This window comes from Triturus cristatus, chromosome 1_2, assembly GCF_964204655.1.
Source record: "Triturus cristatus chromosome 1_2, aTriCri1.1, whole genome shotgun sequence".
Taxonomy (NCBI): Eukaryota; Metazoa; Chordata; class Amphibia; order Caudata; family Salamandridae; genus Triturus; species Triturus cristatus.
Window position 1 is genome coordinate 847,575,888 of NC_140580.1, and position 25,321 is coordinate 847,601,208.

The 25,321-nt window shown below is 46.9% G+C and overlaps 1 protein-coding gene across 2 annotated transcripts in view; it reads right to left on the reverse strand.

The window, feature by feature from the left end:
- The window catches only part of LOC146868141 (chloride channel protein ClC-Kb-like), a 204,960-nt gene that overhangs the window by 31,931 nt on the left and 147,708 nt on the right, over positions 1-25,321 (reverse strand). For both annotated transcript variants that reach the window (XM_085609015.1, XM_085609014.1), the window contains 2 exons: positions 15,530-15,640; positions 5,598-5,811 (listed from right to left, as the gene is read on the reverse strand). In XM_085609015.1, the coding sequence (XP_085465141.1) occupies positions 5,598-5,811; positions 15,530-15,640 (325 nt within the window). The remainder of the gene's footprint in view (positions 1-5,597; positions 5,812-15,529; positions 15,641-25,321) is intronic.

A 25,321-nucleotide genomic window follows, 5' to 3' on the forward strand; every position in this document is an offset into this window, starting at 1 on the left:
ACGGGGAGGTAGAGCGGTTCATGCGCACCATCAGCAAAATACTGCGCATCGCCGTGTCCGAACAGGTAGACCCGGAACAAGAACTGCAGCGATTCTTGGGGGAATACCGCAGCCCTCCCCATTGTTCCACCCGCCAGGCGCCCTGGGCCCTAATGTTCAACGGAACTCGCAGGGATGGACTACCAATCGCCCCAGGCTGGACAGCACCACCATTCAGTGAGGAGAGTGCGTTCCGGAGGCGCCAAGAACGCAATGACAGAGTCAGCAAAGCGCGATGAGCCGTGCCTAGAGAGATCTATGTAGGAGATACGGTGGTTCTAAGAGAGCGACGGCCCAGAGGAAAGTTCAAGACACGGTAAGAAAGAGGCTACTGGAGAGTAGTTGACCGGCATGGGACCATGGTGACGGCGCGCCGGGGAAGAGATCTGGTCACCCGGAACATATCATGGTTCAAGGTGGTGAGGAGGCCCGCTGATGACCGGGAGGCTACGGGAGTCGATGAAGACCATGACTCCGGGGCCTTCCCAGCAGGTGTACCAAGCTCCGTCCCACGGGGCAGCCCAGGGACTGATCTGGACAACACCGAGTACCCAGGCGGCGAACCAGGACAAGAGGCTGCGCCAGCAACCCAAGCCACGGCCCCTCGGAGGGGCCCTCAAGGTATGAGCTGAGAGAGAACCCCAGGCCCAGCAGCCGGTTGAGAGACTTTGCGTGCCAAGTAAGTGACGCCGCGAATTAGAAGCTGAACTGCCATCAAGGACTAAGTTGGAGAGGGATGTTACAGTTAGCGCTCTAGCCTCCGGCTAGAGCGCGAGTGATGATACGCAAGTTGCGCTCACGTCGGCGGACGTGAGCGCGTCAATATATAATAACGGGGCGGGCGAACAGAGGTCAGTTGGCGCCTGACGGCAGTATCGGTGTGTGTGTATGCTTATTGCGCGCCGCGCGTGCTAGGCCCCAGACAGGTGCATGCAGGCGCTACAGGCCCTCACCCTCCACTAAGGAGAGGAGAACACAACAATAATGAACCTGGATATGTGTCTATGTATCCTGACTCAAAAACACGTAAACTGATCATGCTGGCAAAGCTGAACCAGATTAAATGACCTAAATATACTGTATTTTACACACATGTTAATGCATTTGGAAGAAATACTGACTCAAAGAAAGCCAGTTCTTATAACCAGACCCCCCAGGATTTTGTGGCTGCAGGTGGAGAAATTTGTGGCCAAAAGTGCAAAATGTTTGGCTCAAAACCTCAAAATTAGCTGTATTTTTACCATAGGCGGAAAAGGTGCCTGCCACAAAAATACTGCACTGCCTGCTGGAGACGGTGCTCTGTCACAAGCTGTAACCTCACAGAGTCTCCTGCAGCAGTGCCTCAAATGGGAGGATGTCTCCTGCCACAGAGTGCAGAATCCAATACCAAACCTGCTCTTTGTGGCATCAGTCAACCTGCATTCCTTGGGGGTTGGGGAAGGGCACAGGAGCGGGGTATGAGAGTCTGGGGAGGGCCAGATGAGTCATGGGAGGAGGAGGGCAAGAGAGGAGTCAGCGCAGCAGGGGAGTGGGGGTGGTAGAGGAGAACGCAAGTGGCCTAATGCCCTTGCGCCAAGTTGGCCATATAAAAAACCAAAACAAATAAAAGAAGTCAGTGGAGGGGGGATTAGGGGTGAACAGAAGTTCGGTCCAAGCGCCTGCAGAGCAGCGGACGGGCCGCTGGCTCATTGCACAGATTGCACAGAAGAGGTGCTCTGTGCATTTCAAAGGAAGGCAGCAGAGGACGTTAACACCTCTGCTGCAAGCTAGACTATTGTTCACACTCCTCTTACTGGCTCAGAAGCAGAGCAGAGCCAGGAAATAGATGGTCAGTATTTTTGGCTCCAATTTTGCGGACTCTTTTGTAAAAATTGCAGGAATTTTACAAAAATCCCAAATTTGCGATTGTTTCTAAATTACAGAATCGCCATATTCTGAGGGGTCTGTATAACAAGCAATGGCAAAACCAATAGGTCTCGGCTATGTGAGAGCTTTTGGCTTTGCTAGTGTCTTTTCGCCATGTTGTACAAAAGTGTGGCTGCTGTTTAGCATGGCTAAAAGACAGTGGCCTGGCGCAGAGTTGCATGGCATAGATTGGAGTGGCGTAGAGTGGATTGGCGCAGAGTGGAAAAGCATAGAGAGGAGATGGCATAAAATGAAGTAGTGGTGAATGGCATGTAATAGAGTGGAGTGTGTAGAGTGGCGTGGAGTGGTGTAGAATGTCGTGGACAGCCATAGAGGAGCATTGTTTGGGGTGGAGGGGAGTGGTGTGGAGGGGAGTGGAGTAGAGTTGAGTGGAGTAGAGTTGAGTGGAGTAGAGTGGCGTAGAACAGAGTGGCGTAAACTAACGTGGAGTGGCACAGAGTGGTCTGGAGTAGAGGGCCATGGAGTGGCGTACAGTGGAGTGGAGGGGCATTGTTTGGCATGGAGGGGAGTGGCATAGAACAGTGCAGCATAAAGTAAAGTAGTATAGAGTAGCATGGAGTGGAATAAAGCGGAGTGAATTGGCTTGGAGTAGAGTGACATGGAGTGGTGTGGCATAGAGTGGAATTGAACAGAGTAGCATAGAGTACAGTGGCATAGATTAAAATGGAGTGGCATAGAGTAAAGTGGTATAGAGCAGTATAGAGTGGCATCACGGAGAACAGTATGGCCTAGAATAAAGTGGTGTAGAGTGGGGTGGAGTGGCATTGAGTGGAGTGGATTGGCATGGAGTAGAGTGGAGTGGAGTAGAGTGGCATAGAGTAGAGTTGAGTAGAACAGAGTGGCATAGAGTACACTGGCATTGAGTGCAGTGGGGTGACATGGAGTAGAGAGGCATGGAGTAGCAAAGAGAGGCAAAGAGTGACATTGTTTGGCTGAGAGTGGAGAGACAGAGTAGAGTGGTGTAGAGTAGAGGGGCATAGAGTGAAGTGGAGAGACATAGAGTGGTGTAGAGAGTCGTGGAGTAGAGTGGCATAGAGTACAGTGGCATTGAGTGAAGTGGAGTGGCATAGAGTAGACTGGTGTACAGTGGCGTTGAGTGGCATAGAGTAGAGTGATATGGGCTAAAGTGGCGTGGGGTACAGTGGCGCAAAGAAGGGTGGTGTTAAATGGAGTGGCATAGAGTAAAGTAGCATGGAGTGGAGTGGAGTGGCATGGAGTGGTGCAGAGTGGAGTAGAATAGAGTAGACTAGTGTAGCGCTGGATAGAGTGGAATGACATGGAGTGGATTGGTGTAGAGCGGCATAGAGCGGAGTGGAGTGGCATAGAGTGGAGTTGCGTACAGCAGAGTGGTGTAGAAAAGTACAGTTCTGAGTGTAAGTGACTAAATCATCGAAAAAGACGGCAGATAGGGTGAAAGCAACAGCCATATATCAGTGGTAAAAGTAGGAAAGCACACTTCATATCCGGGAATAATACTGAATGACTTATAAAGAACACTTGCACTTTGTACTTGGTCCATGCTCCATGGAGGGGCTCGCACAAGAAAGGAAGGGAAGCCTATGGGAGTTAAGAAATCAAAAGACTGCAAAGAGAGTGACAATGAAAACAATCAATGGTATTCTGTGAACGGGCGTACAGTAGAGTAGAGTGGCGTAGAGTGGAGTGGTGTGGTGTAGCATAGAGTGGCTTGGAGTAGAGTGTCAGAGTAGAGTAGAGTGGCGTAGAATGGTGTACAGTGGAATGGAGTGGTGTAGAGTAGAGTGGCCTAGAGTAGAGTGGCAAAGCGTGCAGTGGTGTAGAGTGAAGTGGCGTAGAGTGGAATGGTGTAGAGTGGCATAGAGTTGAGTGGTGTAGAGTGGAGTAAAGTGGAGTGGCGTAGAGTGGCATAAATTGGGGTAGAGTAGTGTAGAGTAGGGTGGCGTACAGTGGAGTGGAATAGAGTAGAATGGCATACATTGGCATAGAGTGGGGTAGAGTGGCATAGCATAGAGTAGCATAAAGTAGAGTGGAGTCATATTAGATTTTAACTTTTACATGTACTGAAAGCAAGTAATAAGCTGTGTAACCTTAACCAGGCTGGGTGAGACTGATGACTGAATTGATCAATTAATCTTGATCAAGATTAAACTATCTCAGGTGAGCACCTTTGTTGTCCATTAAAGGAGATAGAGACTGCATACCGAGTTGCATTTATAGGTATTTTGTCAATTAATGGATCCCCTGTAGGGATAAATTATATGTCATCCTACCAGGCACAAAACACTTATTGAGTGAGAGGATAACTAGCAGGCTTTTTAACACAATGACCAGATGGATGCAAAATCAATGCCTCCCAATTTATTATCAAAGTTAAGATTAGATTTTAATAATTATTAGGGCTCCCAGTTTTCCATTTTTATTGATTTTTTCAGATAAATACAGACTGAAAACAATTTATTATCCTGTCTATATTTATTTGTAAATAAAGAAATTTATTTTGATGATGTTTCTACTGTCAGTCATGACAGCCAGGTCAGTAGGTGTACAGATTGAGAGGTAAGGGAGATAAAAAAAGATAATAGATTTCCTAATCAACCTTAATTAAGTGCAGATCTACATTTATTTATGCTTTTCTACAATGCAAGTGTTTTCATATAACACTGTTGCACTGTGAAATGCTGAAACCTTTTGGATATACAAATGCGAGTATACATTTATCAGACAAATAAATGTGGAAAAATACCCATTGCAGTTTCATATATACAGAAAACACTAAATAAAAATGGATAATGAAAAAATGAGCAAAAAATAAATATGGATAAATACAGAACGAAATGTCGAAAAAATAAATACCATAAAATCGGGAGCCCTAATAATTATACATGGAAATGGAGAGCCATTTTCACCTCTGAGCAATGGAGATCTAAACATGATGGGAATATTATTACGCCACCCTAAGACTGGATATTATTGATGCAGTTTCTGTGGTTGTTCCATCATCTCATATCATTTTCTGATTGGTTAACAGCATGTAATACATGTTTGTTCAAAGTTAGTCTGTCTTCTGCTAATTGTCAGGCACACATTTATCACACATTCCATTCCAAAGGGGCACCACATCAGACTGACATAGCTAACAGTCATGATGAAGTCCTCTAGAAATTACTTGTATGGCAACTGAAACTTGTTGACCAGAAACAATTGATAATCGATTGCAATGTGATAAAGCATATGATTACTATTAGATTCCTTGATGGTCCTAATTGAAGATATTTTGAAAGTCCAGATATGAATTTCTTCAGAGCCCCTTCCACTAATATCCATTGGATGAAAGATTCTGTACACAAACATGCACGTTTAAGTGCGTACTAACTAGAATGTCAGAGTGTCCTCCACTGCGGCTGTGTGTGAGTAACGTAGGCAAGTGTGCTCTGATGTGCTTCGATTTGTAAGCGGTATCTGGGAGTGTGTTATGCTGTTGTTGAACTGTGCTTGAATATGAGTGTTGTGTAAGCGTATATGAATAGTGTGCTGTGACTAAGGGATAAGAATGTGAGAGTGTCTGTTCTCTGCTTCTGGGTGAATAGCTGGAAAGCACGTGCACTGATGACGTTTGTGCAAGCATGTGTAAGGTCAGCTTCTTGGTGACTCACCCTATGTGCCTGCTGCGGATCCGGGGTAGGTAGGGCAGTTTCTTCACGATAATTGTGCCATCATAGAAGGAAGGCTGAAACTTCTGAGATATAGCATTGGCGACCAACACCGCCAAGAGAACGGGCAAGATATGGGCAATTTGTCCTGTTGCCTCGAAAGCCAGAAGGGCTGTTGATAGGGTGTGGGTGACAGCACCTGAAAATGCAGCCGCTCCTGAAATAAATAAGAAAAAACTGAGATCCTCAGACAGGGCTCTGTGCACAGTATTCAAGACGGGGTGAACCAACCAGATACTAATAATGACTTCTGCACAGGGAGCAAACGATTACCACATGCCGGGAGGGGTGTGACGGGGACGGGTGAGGAGGGCGAATCATTTAGTGGTAAATAAAGGCCACTGAGCTCAGGGGGAAATAATTACCACTGCTCAAAAGAATGAATACAAATAACTGCACCTTGTCCAGTATAATGACCTCTGTGCTCTGGCAAAAAAAGTCATTTGACCTTAAGATTAAATGATTACTTCTATATGAAGGATCAAAACAATTAACGCAACATCTACGGGTAAGAAAATGACAGATGCACACAGGAAGACAAATAATGATAGATCTAGTGGTAACAAATACAGCTGCACCCAAGGAACAAAAACAGGGCATCGACCCTGGACAAAATAAATGACCATGGCAACAAGGAGTGCAACAAGCATTTGCGAATGCAATAGGTCTTGACTATGCGAGAGCTATAGGCTTTGTCAAGTGTGGCTGCTGTTTAGCATGGATAAACGTTGGGGGTGTGGATCAGAGTGTTATGTTAAGTTACATAAATTTGTAGAGTGCACTATCACCCGCGAGGGTATCCTGGAGAAGAGCATGTGCAAGCGGGGTAGAGTAGATCGTGTAAAGGAGAGTGACGTGCAGGAGAAGGAAGTAGATTAGCATAGACTGGAGTGGCATAGAATGGAGTTGAGTACAGTTGCCTAGAGTAATGGCATAGATTGGATTGGCGTACAGTGGCATTGAGTAGTGGGGCGTAGAGTGGAGAGGAATAGAGTGGAGTTGCCTATAGTGGAGTGACATAGAGTACAGTGGCATGGTGTAGAGTGGAGTGGAGTGGAGTTGAGTTGCACAGAGTGACATCGAGTAGAGTAGCGTAAAGTATAGTAGCATAGAGTGGACTGGTGTAGAGGTGAATAAAGTAGAGTGATAGAGTGTAGTGGCATAGAGCGGAGTCACGTGGAGTGGCGTAAATGCATTTGAAAACGAATGGAGAAAGCAGAACAAGAACTAGAAACAGAGGAAGTGTCCTGAAATGTGTACGTATACGGTGATAATTAATATAAAAATCCTTTTAAAAAGATGTATGTAAAAAGGGAAGAAGTGAAAGAAAAAGTACCTGACTTATTACGATAAATTAATCTGTGCTTTGTTCATACTCCACACAAAGAAAAGGAAGTGAATCCTGTCACGTGCTAGCCAATTAGGAGGCGGCAAAGAAATGTAAATGTAAATTTGATACTTGTATAGCACACTACTCACCCGCAAGGGTCTCAAGGCGCTTGTACGAATACCGCTGTGGAACCCATCCTGGCTTTCCCTGTTAGGCGTCCACTCCTGGGCACCCCCAAGGTGGAGGCCAGGCATCCTTAGTGTTGTGGGGGCTGTTGTGGAGATTAAACAAGCTATTCCCCAGAGTTGCAGAGTGGGACTCCATGATTGGAAGAGGCGAGAATTATCAGGTCCGTGGAATTTTTGAGCCCAAGACCCACCGAGGCGGGGAATTGAACCCTGGTCCCGGGCTAGACCTCTGCATCAGGGTCTGCCACTCTAATCATTGAGCCACACTTCTCCACTTCACTCCACAAGAAGAGTGACAATGATGCCAATGAATGATAAGCAATCGGCGGTCCCCAAGCCCTTCATAGTAAACAACACCCCTCGCAGTCGACAGTGCATGCGCTGTCTGCAGGCAAGACCTAAAAATGACACCTGCAGCCAGAAGCACAAATGATGGCCACTTAACCTAGGGATTTATAAGGACCGCATCACTTAGGAAGAATTCATGACCATTAAATATAGGGGAGAACAGTTACCACTGTATGAAAGAATACACAATGATCACTGTACCTAGATTAACAAAAAGGGCATAGTCATCATAATAGGATAGATAGTGACTGTTGGCCCAGGGTTAAATAATGACCAATGTACATAGGACAAAAAAACGACCTCTGAACTCAGGGACAGAAACCATGCAATCGATTCAAGCGAAAATATTAACATGGGCATCCAGGGGCATATAATGGCAATTGTGTACAGAGATGAAATTGCCACACCTCCTAGAAGCAATACATGACTACACACTAAATAACAAAAAATGTGCACTCAGTGAAAGTGAAAAAAACATTTATCACCAATTTGCACCTCTGTATCATGGGTATCTGCATCCAAAGTTTTACATGATCAGGAGAAAATAATGGTCTTGATACCAAGAGACACGTGATGACCACCGTGAACAAAGGGCAAATAGCACAGCACTACAGACCAAACAATGACCACTAGACTCCTGACATGAGGTTAGGGCAAATCAGGTTAGGCCCACAGAGGAAAGCGGGGGGGCATTATAGAACTGCTAGCGCACTCTACCTACATCATAGTCCATCAACAAAAGGTACTGTGGTCATGCCCGAAGAGCTAGTGAGTTCTTTGTCTCATAGGATCTTGACACTTGTTTTAAACGTATTCCTTATTTCCATTAAAAATGATGCTACTCCTCACCCAGACTACATTACATGCTTCATCACACACCTGTAACCAGTTTCTATGTGGGCTCTCTGCCCGAGGTATTTGTGCTTGCTTTGATGTGTGAGAATTCTAAATCTCCTGTTAATGTTAAGTTGAATAGACTATCAAGCTAGGTTAAGGTAACTTAGAAGAGGTCAATAAAGAAGCTGAAATTGTGCAGTGGATAGCAAAATTATTATTACTGCCTTCATAACAAAAGATTGAAAAATTGCCTTTGTGCTTTTAAGAACCATGTAGCCCTAATGTCATTGGCGGGACAGAAGAGTCCTCTGCATGGTAATGGACGTGTTCCCCTGCCATGAGTGCTCAACTGTACTGTTGTCTGGATCTCTACTGCTGATTTTTGCTGTCACTGGCAAACATGGATCATACGTGTGAACTATGACTTGGCCTTTTGCACGGATTGTGGTCTTGTTGGACTGGCAGGGGCGCCCTAAGTGCTACCCTCAGAGTGGTGATAGTCTGCTGCCTCCACCAATAATTAAGTATCACAAGCGTGGTGGCAGCAGCATACCGTGTAGTGAAGAGTAGTAGTGAACAGGTCCTTTTTAACCTGGGTAACTGAAGTGAGGCCTACAAGCTCACTCGCCATTTTAAAAGTCCCACTGCTGTGTGCTTAACTCACCCTTAGCCTACATCAGTTAGATGTAGAGTGCTGCGCAGCGCAGGAATGATGTCTCTGCGCTGGATTTATGTGTGATTGGGAAAAGTACAGTGCAGGGATAGAGCAGTGCTCTGCAGTGCATGCATGGTGAATGTGTGTACTGGGTGTATGTATACCAGAGAGAATACATTACATGATGTGCAGTCCGTGTACAATGAAGGCATGTGCTGGATGGATGTGTGCTTGTAAGATGTACAATACCTGAAGGGTGAAGAGTTATGCAGCGCAAGCATGTGCTGGCAATGTGTGCGTTTGCAAAAAGCACACCATGGCACAATACAGAAAGGATAAAGTACTGAGCAGTGGGTACAGAGTGATGGTGTTTGCTGAATGTGTGTGCCCCTGGGGTGGTACAATACATGGAGGTGACAGTACTGAACAGTATGTGTGCTGAGTATGTACACTGAGTGCAAGCGTTCCTGCAATGGCACAGTACATGGAGAACCACAGGCTCAATTTTGGGAAGCCCAGGCTTACCTGGTGAAAACATGAGTAGAGGAATCCCCCCAGACAGTTTTGTGTATTGCTGCATTCCTGTGAGCTGAGTGAGACACACTGAAGAAAGGAAGAATTTCCGAACACATCTCAGGAAGGAGCTGGGGTGATTAGAGAAACATAAAGAGTAGAGCTTGAAGCCCTGGATTAAGCTTTTGATGCACATATCACTGTGGCTGACATCCAGATGTGAACTCTAGTCACGCCAATGGCCTGTGTTGTGGGCCTATCAGCTTCAAAGTCTATCCTGCTGTGACAGACAGCCTTTCAAGAGGAAGAAGAGAGAGAAATGTGTACACTTCGAAAGAAGCAGAACCCCAACATACGACTTCAAAGACTCAGACCCTAAATCACATTTGGTGGCTGGAAATGGACTATGAAAAGGGGAGGTTGAGGCCCCAAAATGTGTCACCTGCCTTGCAGCTGGATGGGTTGTGTGAAGAGGGACTAGGACTGGGGGCCAAGGTTTGATAGTTTTCCTGCTCGGTGGGGAGACATCACTCAGGGAAAACCAAGACCATCTACTCTGGAGCCTGGAGCATCAGTGCCTGGCTGCTTGCCAAGACCAGTGTGCCCTGTGAGGAAGAAGAGAGCATTGGAGGGAGTGTGGTCCAGTAAGGAGCCCAGCTGGGTGGACTCCCTGTGCGAGGTGTGAGGAGACAGCTGCTGTAAGGATCAGGTTATTGCCCATGTGCAGATTCCAGTTGACTACCCCCATACGCCAGGAGGAGGCCGCTATGAAGATAGCTATGAGTGGAGTGCCGTGCAGAATTAGTGAAACTATGTGGCACTTGTGCAGGGGACCACTTATACCAGGAGTGTCCGCTGTGAAAGCTACTGCTGGATCGAAAGGGCCAAAGCCTGTGCAGAGCCCGGTTGCGACCCCTTATGCCAGTAGGGGACACCCTGGTACTGACTACTGTGAGGTGTTGGCTGGTGCCTTGGCCGGTGGAGTTACAGCAACCGCGTATTCCAGGAGGGGCTACTGATACTTAAATGGTTGCAAGGATCGGCCCGTCGCCCGAGAAATCTGAGCTGTGACCAGTGGGTCACCATGAAGCAATGAGGATTGAGGCTGAATTACGAGTTTTAAAAAAAGTCTCCTACTTCTCTGCTCACTCTATTAGGATCACCTGCATTCACACGTAGGGCAACCCTCACCGGTCCACCGCACGATTTTCTCGTTTGAGTGGAGGGAGACTTGACCTGACTCACTTCCGGTTGAGTGGGAGGTTGTCATTCTAGCGGCCCAACTCCCCTCTACAAAACCGGATGCTTCACCAGATGCGCAGCAGACGCGAACCGGTGAAAGCTGATGCTCCTTGCACTAAGCACCTATCCTGAATGCTTTGCGCCTATTTGCAGAGTCTATGTATGTTTTTAACACTGATTTACGAGTCTTAAAAACGGATCCTGATTGTTTTAACTCCCGCGCTCATTTGCACAGTTCTGTTTATTTTAAAGCTGAATTACGAGTTTTAAAAAGTTCTGTTTATTTTAAAGATGAATTACGAATTTTAAAAAAACGTCTCCTATCTTTCTGCTCACTCTATTAGGATCACCTGCATTCACACGTGAGGGCAACTCTCCCCGGTCCAACGCGAGATTTTCTCGTTTGAGTGGAGGGAGACTTGACTCGACTCACTTCTGGTTGAGTGGGAGGTTGTCGTTCTAGCGGCCCAACTCCCCTCAAAAAACAAAACCGGATGCTACACCAGACACGCAGCGGGCGTGCCGGCGGCACGCCAAAAGCAGGCTCGCCTGCGCCCGTCCGTGCCCTGACGTCGCCAGGAGCCAATGACCCTGGTCGTCTCACCCCAGACCCAGGCTTGTCTCCCCTCCGATCCTACTCCAGTAAAGAGCTGTTAGATCTTAGAACCAACCCTCGGCTGCCATGCAGGCCTGGGACCTGGCCAGTTTTAGAGGGCCCTTTCTCCTGCTGAGCATGCCGGTATCGAGGTACTTTTATTGAGACAGCTCCCACCTATGTAGATCCTCTCCAGATTACCAAGTCAGGGTAGAAAAGTATGCTTTGCAATATCAGATCCTTGCCCAAGCATCCCATCGAGATATGGGACCTCATTTCCTCCTTGCAGCCAGACATTGCTTTCTTGACAGAAACATGGCTTAAGACCCATTCTTTTCCTGCCATCACGTTAGCTTGCCTGATGGTTTCAGGATTATAAGAATGATCAGACAGTCAAGGGTGGGAGGTGGACTAGCAATAATACATAAGAACAGCATCAAAGTTACCTCACTGGAATAGCGCTGCAACGCTAATATTGAAATCATAGTCTTTCGGTTGGACCTTCTATCACAATTCAGCTGGAAGGGGGCCTTAGTCTATCGGCCCCCAGGTCCCTTAGCCGAATTCTCATTCCAACTTACCGAACTAATAGCTCCCCATGTGATCTCGACCAACAATTTTTTTATTGCTGGGAGACTTTAATGTCCATGGTGAATGTAGCTCTAATACCGACTCACTGACACTTATGGCAGACCTTGTTCTTCTGGGCTTACTTAAGCTTAATGAAGGACCCACCCACACAGCAGGTCACACGCTGGATATTATGTTTTCTAATTCCTCTTGCATCTTGTGTGAACCTCCACAGCCGCTGACGTTGTCAGATCATGCATCAATTGAATTTTTCATCCAGGGCCCTAGAGAGATGAATGGTCCCACCCCTGCCTCTCATTCTGAACATAGACAATGGAAGAAAATCACCCCAGAGCGCTTCCAAGCCTCTTCCAGGCGCCTTGGGGCGCCGCACCTGCCAATATAGAGGATGCTCTTTCTAAATACAATCCTGCCATCACTTGCACCATAGACCAACACGCACCACTGAAATCTTTTCCCAACTCCTCTAAGCGCCCTCAGACTGCTTGGTTTTCCCCTCAGCTTCGCACTCAAAAACAATTGTGTAGAAAACTCAAAAGACGCTGGCGTCGCACCCTTGATAAGAGGGATAAAGATATATTTAAGGTTACTCTTTCTGACTACCACAAAAACATTAAGACCGCCAGGAAAGCTCACATCGTATCTCAACTAGCCCAGGCTCCCAAAACCCTTTATCAAATTCTCCAGTCTTTTATCAATCCATTGGCATGTGATAACCTAGAGGCCCCCTCACAATCCCTTTGCAATGACATCGCACAATACTTCTCTCAGAAAGTAGAGCTATTTACGATAAAATCGTTTCTTCAGGGTTGCAGCCTCCGGTCGCCTCGGCTCCTGACCTGCCAGAACAGGTAAATATCCAGCTGTTAAAAAGCTTCCCTCCTGTGACCTGGGGGGATGTTAAAGCATTGTTACGTACCGTAAAATCTGTCTCTTCCCTAGATATCATCCCGGCCAAAGTCGCAGCCTCCTTGTCCTACCAAATATCTCCATCTATAGAGTTTCTCCTCAATCTCTCTCTGAGAGAGGGTCATGTCCCTCTGGAATAGAAAGCAGCACAGGTTATTCCTATCCGCAAGAGCTCCAAGGCTCCTATGACTGATCTTTCCAATCTCTGTCCCATCTCGCTTCTCCCTCTCCTGAGCAAACTATTAGAGAAACACATCAACAAACATCTGTCCGACCATGTAAAACTCACTGGCAGTTTAGATCCTTCCCAGTCAGGCTTCAAGCCCAAATACAGCACCGAATCAGCCCTGCTAGCGGTTACAGACAACATCAGGATGACCCTAGACAGGGGCCAATCGATGATTTAGGTGCTGTTGGACCTTTCTGCCGCGTTCGACACGGTCTCACATGAGATATTGCTCAGGAGACTGGAAGAGATTGGACTAAGAAATTCTGCCTTACGGTGGATGAAGAGCTTTCTCTCCTCCAGGACCCAGACCGTTAATCTTGGCCCGTATCGCTCGGCGCCTCTGAAGTTGACCAAGGGTGTTCCCCGGGGCTCGTGTCTGAGCCCTACCTTGTTTAATATCTATGTGGCTCCCTTGGCCAATCTCCTCAGAACTTGCGGTTTCATTCCTATCTCCTACGCCGATGATACACAGTTGTTATTCCCCTTCAATAAACTTACCACATCTGTACAGTCGGCCTTCTCTTCTGAAATGAAGGCTATCTCCAACTGTATGAGATATAACTTCCTCCAGTTTAATGTGGGGAAGACCGAGATCATGCTCTTTGGTGATGCCCCCTTATTATGGACTCCTGATTGGTAGCCGGTGGACCTAGGCACCCCCCCCACCCCCAAGTCCATTGTCAAGAACCTAGGCATTCGCCTGGACCAGGCTCTCACTCTGAAAGAGCACGCAGCTCAGACCGCTGGCTCCTGTTTCCAGATGTTTGGCCTATTACGCAGAGTTTTTCCCCTGCTTCCCGACTCCACTCGGAAGACCCTGATGCAGGCACTAATACTGAGCCGTCTGGACTACTGCAGTGGCCTCTTGGTCTCTGCAAGTGAGCCCTCACTCTGCAGATTGCAGGTAGTTCGGAACACTGCGGCACGACTGGTCCTGAATGCCCCCTCCCGGACTGCCTCTCGCCCTCTCCTCCATCAACTACATTGGCTCCCAGTATGCGAGCGGTTCAAGTTTAAGGTTTGCTGCACGGTCCACAAATCCTTAAACAATCTCGGCCCGCGTATCAGCTGGAGCTGTCTGCATATGCTCAGAAGAGAGCCGTGTGCAGTTGCCTCCCTGCACAGGACCGGTGCAGTGTGAGTGCCCATGATCAGGGCACTTGCTAGGACAGTCCAAGCCTCCTCACTGCTGGAGCGGTTAAATCTGTTTAGGGGCCTATCGGGCCCCGGGCAAACTCGCTGCTGAGGGTTCTGAGGTGCTAAGACACTTTTTACTTTTTTTACAGAGTCAGAGTGGACTCTTGAGTTAAGGCAAACTAGTGAGCATTCTCTGGATGTGGCCACCAGTGAATGGGGAATAACCCCTACCACGTTACAAAGCACGGATGGGAGATTTATTTGTTAGTGAAACACTAGAGCACTGACTGAGAAATGTGTTATTGTTTTTATATGTTGTAATATTGCTTTGAATGCATAGAGTTAGAAATAAAATACTTTGATATAAAAATAAGTATTTCTCCGTACATTGAATTTATTGACATTGCTGTGTGCTCTTTGAGTTATGAGTCGTGTTCACTGACTTGTATTCACACTCCCCCTCCCCCCTCCAAAAGGAAGGCTTGTACTATTCAACCGTAGCTCCCACTGAGAGCCAGAAGGGGTACTTGGCCCAGTTGCTCATGATCCATATTAGGTCGGGCCCCAGGACATCAGGAGTAAAAGGCCTGTTCTCCCCTGGTTGGGACCAGTAACCCCTGAGTGCCCCTTTACCCTCTGAAAGGGGTTCTGACAGTCATCAACACCTGTTTTTGCCCACTTTAGACTCCACATTACGTAAGATTTTCATCAGCCATTTAAGATCTGAGACACATTCCTTTTCAGAATTAGAGGTAGAAGAAGACACATCGAGGAATAGAGTCTGAGACAGTAAAAAACAGAGTTGAGAAAGACGGTGAGCTAGAGATGAGGAATACAGATGTGGAAGAGGGATAATGATGAGGTAGAGTGAAAAGTCTGAAGATGAGACATATGTGAAGTAGGAAGATGTGAGGTATATAGAGAAAGACATAAGAAAAAAGAGATTAGGTAGAGGAAGAGGTAAGGTAGCGAGGTAGTCTAGTAAGATCTGAATCTGGTTTTTATGCACGCAACTTAATTATGACAGGACTTTGGACTGGTTCGATCACTTTACTAGGGGCCCTAAGAAAGTGGAGGCCCAGAGCATTCACCACTTCGTCGATTCCTTAAAACGCCTCTGTGTGCTGGGTGACAGGGACACCCTAGACTACCATGCCATTAGCAGAATTTCAGAGAGACTTGTCAACTGCTGCATCAGCATCAACAATGAATATTTAGCAGGTCTAGTATCACCCTGTCTTCCCTCACCCTTTTCAGGTTCTCAAAAGTTTAATACTGACCCTAGAGATGTAGTAACTTACCCGCCAGTGCATACCCTCCAGGGATGATGGGGTTAACTACGCCATCCATTTTAATTCCAGTGGGAAAGATAAATGCCACAACTTCACCGACTAATCGGCCAATGGCAGCACCTGAAAGGAAGAAAGTTCTGAGTGAGGAACATGTGAGGAACTCAGAGATATCTCCAGCTACATTGTACAACTATTCCCAATGCACCATGGACACTCACAGGCACTGTGGTGGGATGTATGCCCAACCTAGGACATGCCATATCATCATTTGAGGATCTTGTGGAGCTTCAAGAGCTAGGAGTAAAAGAAACTCAAGGAACCAGAAACTCTTGCAAATGCCAGAAGTCTTCCAATGCTAACGGATAGGCCTATGGTCTAAAAGTCTCAAGACCGCCTTAAGGAGCAAAATGGATGACAAGTGACCTGCAACCAACATGCATTTACAAGACCCGAAGTACATGCCACAAACCAAACACTCATACATTAAGTCCTCAAAGAGGAACAAGGAAAATAAAAAGGTCACAAATAAACATTTTGTCTTCGAACGCCAGGAACAAAGGGTAAAATAGGCACTTATAAAAGGTCCAGGAGAAAGTAGAAACCTGAACAAAATTTGTCTGAGCTCCAGGAATAGGCAGGAAGGAGGATACAATCACAGAGATTGTGAGGAATATTTAAGGGGCCCTCTATCAAGGTTGATAATAATGACCTACAATAACATCACATCAACTACATTGTTAAGGTAAATACAGAGCAATCATTAGTACCACAACATCTACTTACCTAGACCTACCTTGTTATATAGTGGTTCAGGCGAAGTAGTGTATTCAATATTATTGGTATGTAATATAACACATGATATATTTGGGCACACCTTGTAGACACACAAGGGGATGCAAATATTCTAATAATAAAAGGTTTAACTCGTTCCGTGCTCATGACGGAACCACGCCGTCATGAGCCACGGTTGCCGTGTGCTCATGACGGAGTGTTTCCGTCATGTTGCGGCCGTTGGCGGCCGCGCCGCCCACGCGGCGCAAATTCCCCGTCTGTGCGGGCGATTAGCGCTGTGGGCGGAGTCATGACGGAACCACTCCGTCATGAGCACAGCCCAACCGTGGCTCATGACGGAGTGGCTCCGTCATGAGCACCGCGCCACCGCGCTGCCCCCCCCGCACCCCCTAGCGCTGCGGCGGAATTTCCGCCGCAGTGAAGGGGTTAAATTGACTCTAGGTACAGGGGACATTTGGTTTCCAGTCTAGGATTTTAAGTATGTAGGAGATTAGGGCATCCTAAGGCTTGTTTCCATTGTTTTGTTCAATTCAATCTATTGGACTATCACACCTGAAAACATGGATTTGAAAGAGGAAAGTCCAGGATTGGAAAAGTTGTATGCTCATGACAGGAAGTCACATGGTAGCCTTACCCAATATGTACTCAGCAGAGGTTCAGATGTTACCATAAACAAGCACAACCACAGCAGAAACTGACTGCTTCTGCAGAAAGCACAGTGAACAACGATTGCTGGACTATGCGTGGTTGCATGGTGTTGCCGTATTGAAGCCAGCAAACCCTTTTCTCTGAGACTTACATAGCACCAATGACCAGCATTTCTGGGCAGAAGAGGGAACATGCTTTAGAAGCCCTGGATCTTGCATGCTTACAGGCACGGATATTAAATGAGATAGATTATATGTAATTACAGGTTTAGGGACTCATTTACAGCATTGAAGAAGAAACAAGATGAGTAACCATGCATGTGAAATTGTGAGTATTCAATAGAGCGTGTGGCAGTGGGAGGCTTACGGGTACAAAGTCAAACTGCAGAAAGACAGGGTGCATTTATTTCTATTTATTGAACACAATAACTTACATAGCTGAATATTCATATATGGGAAGCTTATGTATACCAATGCAAAGCTGTAATACTGTGCCTAAAGTGGTTAAAGTCTTTTTTTGTCATTTTACAGCTCAAGGTATGACACTGTGCTACTCCTATGCTTTAAGACTTTGCTTCAAAAATGCAAAAAGGCTTTGTCCCTTTCTATCTCTGTGCGGTTGGCACGTGCTAATCCTATGCTTAAAAACTTTGATAGAAAAGCAGACATTTGTAGTGTCGCTGGTGTTGTAGGGTGCTCTATACAGGAGCAGCTCTCCACCTTAACTTGGGAACTACCTAGAGTTCTCTGTTCCTCTTTTGCATCATTTGTGCGGCACTCTATGCCTGATAGGGTATTGTTTTGAATTATACTGGGTTCTTCCCTGTGTCCCTTATGTCCAGACAAACTAAACCTCTCTGAAGAGCTATAAGGATAGCAAAACACATGTATGGGGTTGCTTTCATTCATTCCAGGTTGGCTTGGATGGTTTTTACCAATCCAAAGTTGTAATACTGTGTCTGAAGTGGTAAAAGGCTTTTTTTCATTTCACAGCTCAGCGTGGCTGGCACTTTGCTAATCCTATGCTTAAAGACTTTGCTGTAGAAATTGCAAAATACTTTGTCCCTTTCTATCTCGGCGTGGATGGCACTGTGCTAATTTTAAAACTTAAAAACTTTGATAGAAAAGTAGACATTTGAGGTGAGCAAATTCCGAGTGCTGCTGGTGTTGTTGGGTGCTTTATAAAGTAGCTGCCCTCCACCTAAACCTGGAACTACCCAGAGTTCTCTGCTCCTTTTTGCGTATATATAATATGTAGATATATATATATGGTGAGATGATGTGTTTATTTTTGTTCAAAACAGAGCAGAGCTAACTATAACTTGTGCCCCTGCCGTGCACTGCTTATGTCCTCAAATATTACATAACTCACATATTACATAAATCATGACATGTTCTATGATATCACTCATGACATCTCAGATAATCCCTCCTGAGTCTTCTTAGGCCTCAGCCTTCTTGGGTCCTTTAGACCCCATTCCTCAGGACCTCTACTTAAAATTGAGAGTAGGGGGCAGCGCAGCCCCCTACCCAGAGATTTGTTAGTCCCTGGGGACCCCCATCCACCGGGGCCACTACTACAATTAAAGATGAGAGGGGCCATGTGGCCCCCTCTCCGAGTCTTGTTAGGCCCTGGGGACCCCATTCCCTTGGCTGTTTTTTTAAAATTAAAGGGGAGGGGGGACACATGGCCCCCCACCACCAGCCTTCTTAGGCCCTGGGGACCCCATCGCCTAGAGCCTTTTTTAATGAAAGGGAAGGAGGGTTGCATGGCCCCACCATGAGCCTTGTTAGGCCCTGGAAACCGCATCCCCCAGGGCTTCTTATTTTAATTAACGTGAGGGATGGGCGATGTGACCCCCCTCACCGAGCATTCTTAGGCGCTGATTACTCCAACCCCAAAGGCGTTTTTTTATTGAAAGGGGTGGGGGGGGGGCGCGTATCAACCTCTCCAACCCTTGTTAGCCCTTGGAACCCCATCCAACAGGGCCCTTTTTTTAAATTGAAGGAGAGGGGAGCTGCGTGCCCCCCCCCAACCATGAGGGTCACTATTAAAATGAAAGGGAAGGGCAGCCCCTCCCCAAGCATTTTCCAGCCCCGGGTATTCCATCCCCCGGAGCATGCACTGTTAAAGGTGAGTGCCCTGGTGCCCACCGAGGGCACCCACCATATGCTAGTTGGGGAGCACGGGGGAACCCCAAGGCCCTGGCAACCCCAGCTCCCATCCAGAGGGAGCAGCTACTAATGTTGCTCCCTCCGGGCAGGGTCAAACTTTTGATCTGTTTCCCTGTCCGCATCAGTACGGACAGAGAAACAGATCAAAAGTCTGTTCACAGAAGCATTAATAAAGCTCCTGTCGGCTGGGAGCATTTTTAAAGCTCCCGCCGCCTGGGAGCAGACTTTGTGTTTGTTCCCAATTGGCAGGAGATTAAAAAATTCTCCCGCCACTGGGAGCAAACAGAGGGTTCCCTGCCCACGCCCGTGTGGGTAGGGAAAACGCTATATCCCGGTGGGTGGGTTACCCGGGACAAAGTATGGGAGCCAGCCCTAGGGTATGGGGTCCCCGGGGCCATTGATGGATCTGGGAGGGGGGCCACGTGGTCCTCTCCCAATTTACAGTAATTTCAGCCCTGGGAATGGGCTCCCCAGGACCTTTAGAGGCTTTAGAGACTTGGGGAGGGGGGCCCCCCTCCCCAGTTTGAATAATTTTGGCCCCAGGTTTGAGCTCCCCAGGGGCCTTAGGGAGGGGGCTGTGAGGCCTACCTCTCTATTTTGAAACGTTTCAGGCCTGGGGCCTGACATGGCTTGAGGAGAGGACTGTATGCCCCCCCCCTCCCCATATACAATGTTTTCAGCCCCAGGTGTGGGCTCTCTGTGGTCTGATGGCTCGGCGAGGGTGACCATGCGTCCCCTTCCCATTTATATTCATTTCAGCCATGGAAGTGGGCTCCCCGGGGCCTGTAAAGGCTAGGAGAGAGAGCTGTGTGCCCCCTCCTATTAATAAAATAAAGCTGCATCGGCTGCCATTTTGTCTTTTTTGTTTTTACGATCCGTTGGGAGTCCAATAATTTACCGACAATTTCTGCAGATTCTATTTATTTTGGGCCAAGGGGGAGGGGGGTGTCCCTCTGGGTCCCCCTCAATGGAGCCTAGGCGGTCAGGGTATCCCTTTCATGCCCCCTCATAAGTGTGTTTATAAACATGTTCAGGACAGGGAACAAAGGACTAGGTGTATCAAAGGGCTTTACCCATTTTATCTCTATGGTAAAATGTATTAATACATATGGCCCTAAGTCCCTGAGCCCTGTATTGGCTGCCAGCAACATTTTTCTCAAGTTGCTGGAAGCCAATCAGAGCACTCACTCTCGTGGGAGTCTACCTCCTGCGGGAGAGAGATGGCCCAAGGGAAATAAAGCTCCCTGGGCCAATCAGAACGCTCTATTTTTAAACTGACTCCCTCACAAGAGTCTCTTGAGACTCTCGCGGACCCAACTGGCCAGATACACAATTATTTTGTAGCCTTAATTGCTCAAAAATGTCTTTACACCAAATCACAAAAAGCACAACCTGGGTACCAAGTTCAAGCTTCCTTCCAAATGTGGTGTAATTCTGTGCAACAGTTTTTGCTGTGGTCTTGTCTAAAGACGTCTATGGAAAATGCATGAGGATTTTGCGTTTTGGAACCTCCCTTTTTTCTTGGCCCCCACTTGGCAGATTGCCCTAAAACGTCCCATGTAAAAACTAGTTGAAAAGTAGCACCTTTTTTGAAAGTTTAGTGGTGGTTAGTCAAATGGTGCCAAAGTTTTTAACAACACAAAAAACTTTTTCTATGGAACAGCTAACCTAACTATAACTACCTAGTGGTGCCTGCCACTAGGTTATATATATCATATAGCGTGACTCATCCTCCTACGTTACATGCAAGAGTTTGGACACTAGACCAGAGAGCATGGTTGCAAGATTAAAGTTGGGGGGGAATCTAGATGGTTCAAAGGAGGGTGGGACAAGTGAGAGCCAGGGAACTTGAAGTATAGGTGCGAAAATAGAGACTGAAAAGCAGGCAAAGACATATAGACATAGATAAGCAGAGAAACAGGCAAAGGGAGACACGGATGATGGGGAAAGAAAGAAAGAAAGAAAAAATAAGAAAAAGAAAAGGATAGAAAGAAAGAAAAAAGAAAGAAAAAGAGAAAGGAAGAAAGAAAGAAAGAAAGAAAGAGGGAATTTGTAGGCAGAAAAATAAAAAGACTGAAGCAGAGTGGAAAATGCCATTCTATAACCTCAGCTAACAGTCATAAAGAAGGTGACAACTAATGCTACATCACATCACATCACAGCAATTAGGGAATTCTTTGCACAACTATGAATATCCTCAAGCACAGGCGATTTCATCACACATTAGGCGCTGAAAGGTTAATTCTCTGAAATTAGTTATGGATGAGTTTTTCCATCTACTGCCTGGTGAGAACAGAAACGCTTTATATAGCACTGGTGTAAAATAGAGAGTAGAATGGAAAGCGCTCAAAGGAGCAAAAGGGCATGTCTCCTTTCCATTTCCTGCCTGTCCCCCATACATAGGGTGCAACTGTGAGCTCAAGACAACTACATGAGGCACCATGGCTGACAGGAACCGGGCAGTGCATTCCCCATACCTCTATGGCAATGAGGCTAAGCCATGTGACAGCTGCCCCAACACCATGCAGACAATAGTGAAAAGGGAAGCAGCCAACCAGGGGCCGTAGTACGCATTTTCATTAGTTTTAAAAGGTGCGCCGGGCGCAAACAATGAAAATATGCCCTATTACGATGAATGCGCTGCCCCATGCAGCCGCTCCATGTTTTCACAGTGCAGGCAGCACTCGCCTGCACTTTTAAAGGGGAATAGAGATCCCCTTACAGGCGGGTGCAGTCAGTGACTGAACCCACCTGCAAGGAGATGTCTGGGGGGTCCATAGGACCCCTTTTCCACCTCCAGAGGACTGCTCTCGGGGGCGCACTCACAGAAGGGGATGGGTATTCCCAGACGTGGGACCCGTGCTCACTACGCCACTGGAGTCAAGCTATCCTGGATGATGACGGCTGATAGCCAGAAACCGGTCCTAGGATGCTTGATTCCGGTCCAGGGAAGACATGGCTTGGCAGTTCGGGCTGGACTGTTCCCATGAGGCACAGGGTCAAGACTGATTTGCATATGGCCATGTCTGAACTGGGGTGGGGTAGTGGGCAAAAGAACGATGGATTTAACCCAGATCTCTTGACTGGGGGAGAATGTCTGCATTGTCAGCATTCCGTCCATCATTTGTTTGTTGTAACGCTTTTCGCCCTAAGTGGGATGGGTATTCCCAGACGTGGGACCCTTGCTCACTACGCCACTGGAGTCAAGCTATCCTGGCTGATGACGGCTGATAGCCAGAAACCGGTCCTAGGATGCTTGATTCCGGTCCAGGGAAGACATGGCTTGGCAGTTCGGGCTGGACTGTTCCCATGAGGCACAGGGTCAAGACTGATTTGCATATGGCCATGTCTGAACTGGGGTGGCGTAGTGGGCAAAAGAACAATGGATTTAACCCAGATCTCTTGACTGGGGGAGAATGTCTGCATTGTCAGCATTCCGTCCATCATTTGTTTGTTGTAACGCTTTTCGCCCTAAGTGGGATGGGTATTCCCAGACGTGGGACCCTTGCTCACTACACCACTGGAGTCAAGCTATCCTGGCTGATGACGGCTGATAGCCGGAAACCGGTCCTAGGATGCTTGATTCCGGTCCAGGGAAGACATGGCTTGGCAGTTCGGGCTGGACTGTTCCCATGAGGCACAGGGTCAAGACTGATTTGCATATGGCCATGTCTGAACTGGGGTGGCGTAGTGGGCAAAAGAACGATGGATTTAACCCAGATTTCTTGACTGGGGGAGAATGTCTGCATTGTCAGCATTCCGTCCATCATTTGTTTGTTGTAATGCGTCTGTGATATGGCCCCGGTGCAGAGGCATAGGAATTTCCTCATTTGCATAGGGCACGCCCCTATGCAAATAAGGGAACGCCCCATGAAGGTAGCGCTGGCGCTTTAAGTGCGCCAGCGCTATCGGTATTACTGAAGGGGACACACAAGCGTCTGCGCCCCTTTTGTAATACCAAACTGCCCCGGGGAGCGCAAAGCGGGTGCAAACGCCCATTCCGCCACTGGGGCACTAACTGTAATACGGCCCCTGATAGCTGTCTCAACTTCTGCCTCCCACATAAAAGATGAGGGGGAAGAAGGTGCAGGACAGCTCTCACCATTTGAGAGCCATGTCTCTATGAAAAAAACAATTAAATTCCATAAAAAAAGTAGGGGCATATTATCAAGCAGGCGATAAAATTATCGGCGCTTTATCGGCAGAAAAATGCAGCTAAAACGGCGATAATGGGCTTGATAATATGCTCTATGGAATTCCAATTGAAGCCCATGTTACATGTGAAGGACATCTAACCTGAGCTTCAATTGGAATTCCATAGAGCATATTATCAAGCCCATTATCGCCGTTTTAGCAGCAGTTTTCTGCTGCTAAAGCGGCGATAATTTTATCGCCTGACTTGATAATATGCCCCTTAGCCTGAAGGAAAGGGAAGGTTAATTGACTACCGTGATGCGGGTGAGTACTGCAGGGCAGGAGCAAGCTTACGCTTATTCTGTATTGCTTTGTGATGTAGTGACTTAACACCCGCATCCACCTTAAATCCCATTCAATTGTACATTTTTATGAATATATGTAAAAGATGATATGATTGTGTTATATGCCAATCTTGTTAAAGTGCAGGGTTTTCAACAGCGTCAACATGTTGGCCAATGTTCTTTTTAAAGTTCCTAATGTGTGGTTAGAGCCATAAGATGGAATGTGGATGTGAGGACAGTGTATAGTTGAAACAATCTTTATTGACTCCCTGAGAGCAGAAGCAGTTGCAGATGTAAAAAGTATGTGCCTGTTGCCGACCATCTAACACCCGCATGGGGAATATGGTGAGAAGCAGCAACAATTAACAATTGTCAGACCCCTCAGCTTTTCGCAATATAGCAAAGCATAATTTAGCCACAAAATGCGCTAAACACCGTGATGCCCACAATTTTAGGAAAAGCTGCTGCAAAAAATAAAACAATGGAGGTGTTTGTTTATTTTACTTGCTTCCTTGTATCTTTCCACAGTAGAGAACGAGGAAAACAAACACCACATGGAGACCCATTCTTTAGTTTTGTAGGTTTTGCCTGCACAGCGCATGTACTGTGCTTGCAAATTCTCTTCTAAAGAAATAAAAAGATTTTAAAAGGGGCTTAGAGCCCACCCATTACTTACCTTTATTTTACCATTGGTTGGCTGCCACGTCACTCTTGTTTCCTTCCTTCCTATTGGTCAGCACCTCCTCCTTGACTCCAGCTTCCTTATGAGTGCGGAGTCTTCATCCCTGCCATGGATCATGGACATAGTACAGCTTCCTGTGACCAGTGTCCTTCCACTGTCCCAAGGAACTCCTTTTTAGGTCGAGCCTGGGCAGCGAATGTGCTGCTCTGCGAGCATGCTGAATTGAGGTAGGCACTTGAAGCTCCATGCATGTCCCGCCCATCTTTTCGATTGGCTCCTGTTACTGTCCTTCTGAAATCATTGCTTTTCATTCCTGAATAGGCTTGCTAGTCCCTCCTTGGTACCGCCCTGTTCTGCATTTGTAACCACCCATAACGACTGGACCTTTTACTTGTCTTGTTACAAGGTCTGCTTTAGCTTGGCTGTGAGCACTATTTTGTTTAATGATTTGCCCCTATTCCACCCACTACGTTGCAGCACACCACCCATTTCATTTTAATTACTAATGGCGATCCACTTTACCTATTGCGGCCTCGTTTCTCTCTTTCTTTATTTTAGCAGAGCGGTCCACTTTAAGTATAGCGGCTGTGCTTATTTATTTATTTTTTGTTTACCAGCGCCCATGCAGCGTTTTCACATTAATGGAGGCACGGCCTCCATTAATGTGAAAGTGCAGCAGGTGGCGCCTTGACAAATAATATATTTGAAATACAATAGGTCTCACATTTGTGAGAGTTTAAGCTATTGGCATTGTAAATGCCAATAGCTCAAACTCTCGTAAAAGCGAGACCTATTACATTGCAGGTGCTTGTTTTACTCTTGTCATGCACTCTTAGAGAGTGTATGCGTCTGCAGTCCCTCTCCTTCACCCCCGTCCTCCTCCTCTCCTCCTGCTCCCCGTGGTTTCACCCAGATCCCCCTGCTCTCCAATGTCTTTCCCACCCTCCTCCCTCATGTTGCTTGACCCACACCAACCCTCCTGCGCTGTTATTTTTACATGTTTCACAGCAACACAGGCTGCCGTGCA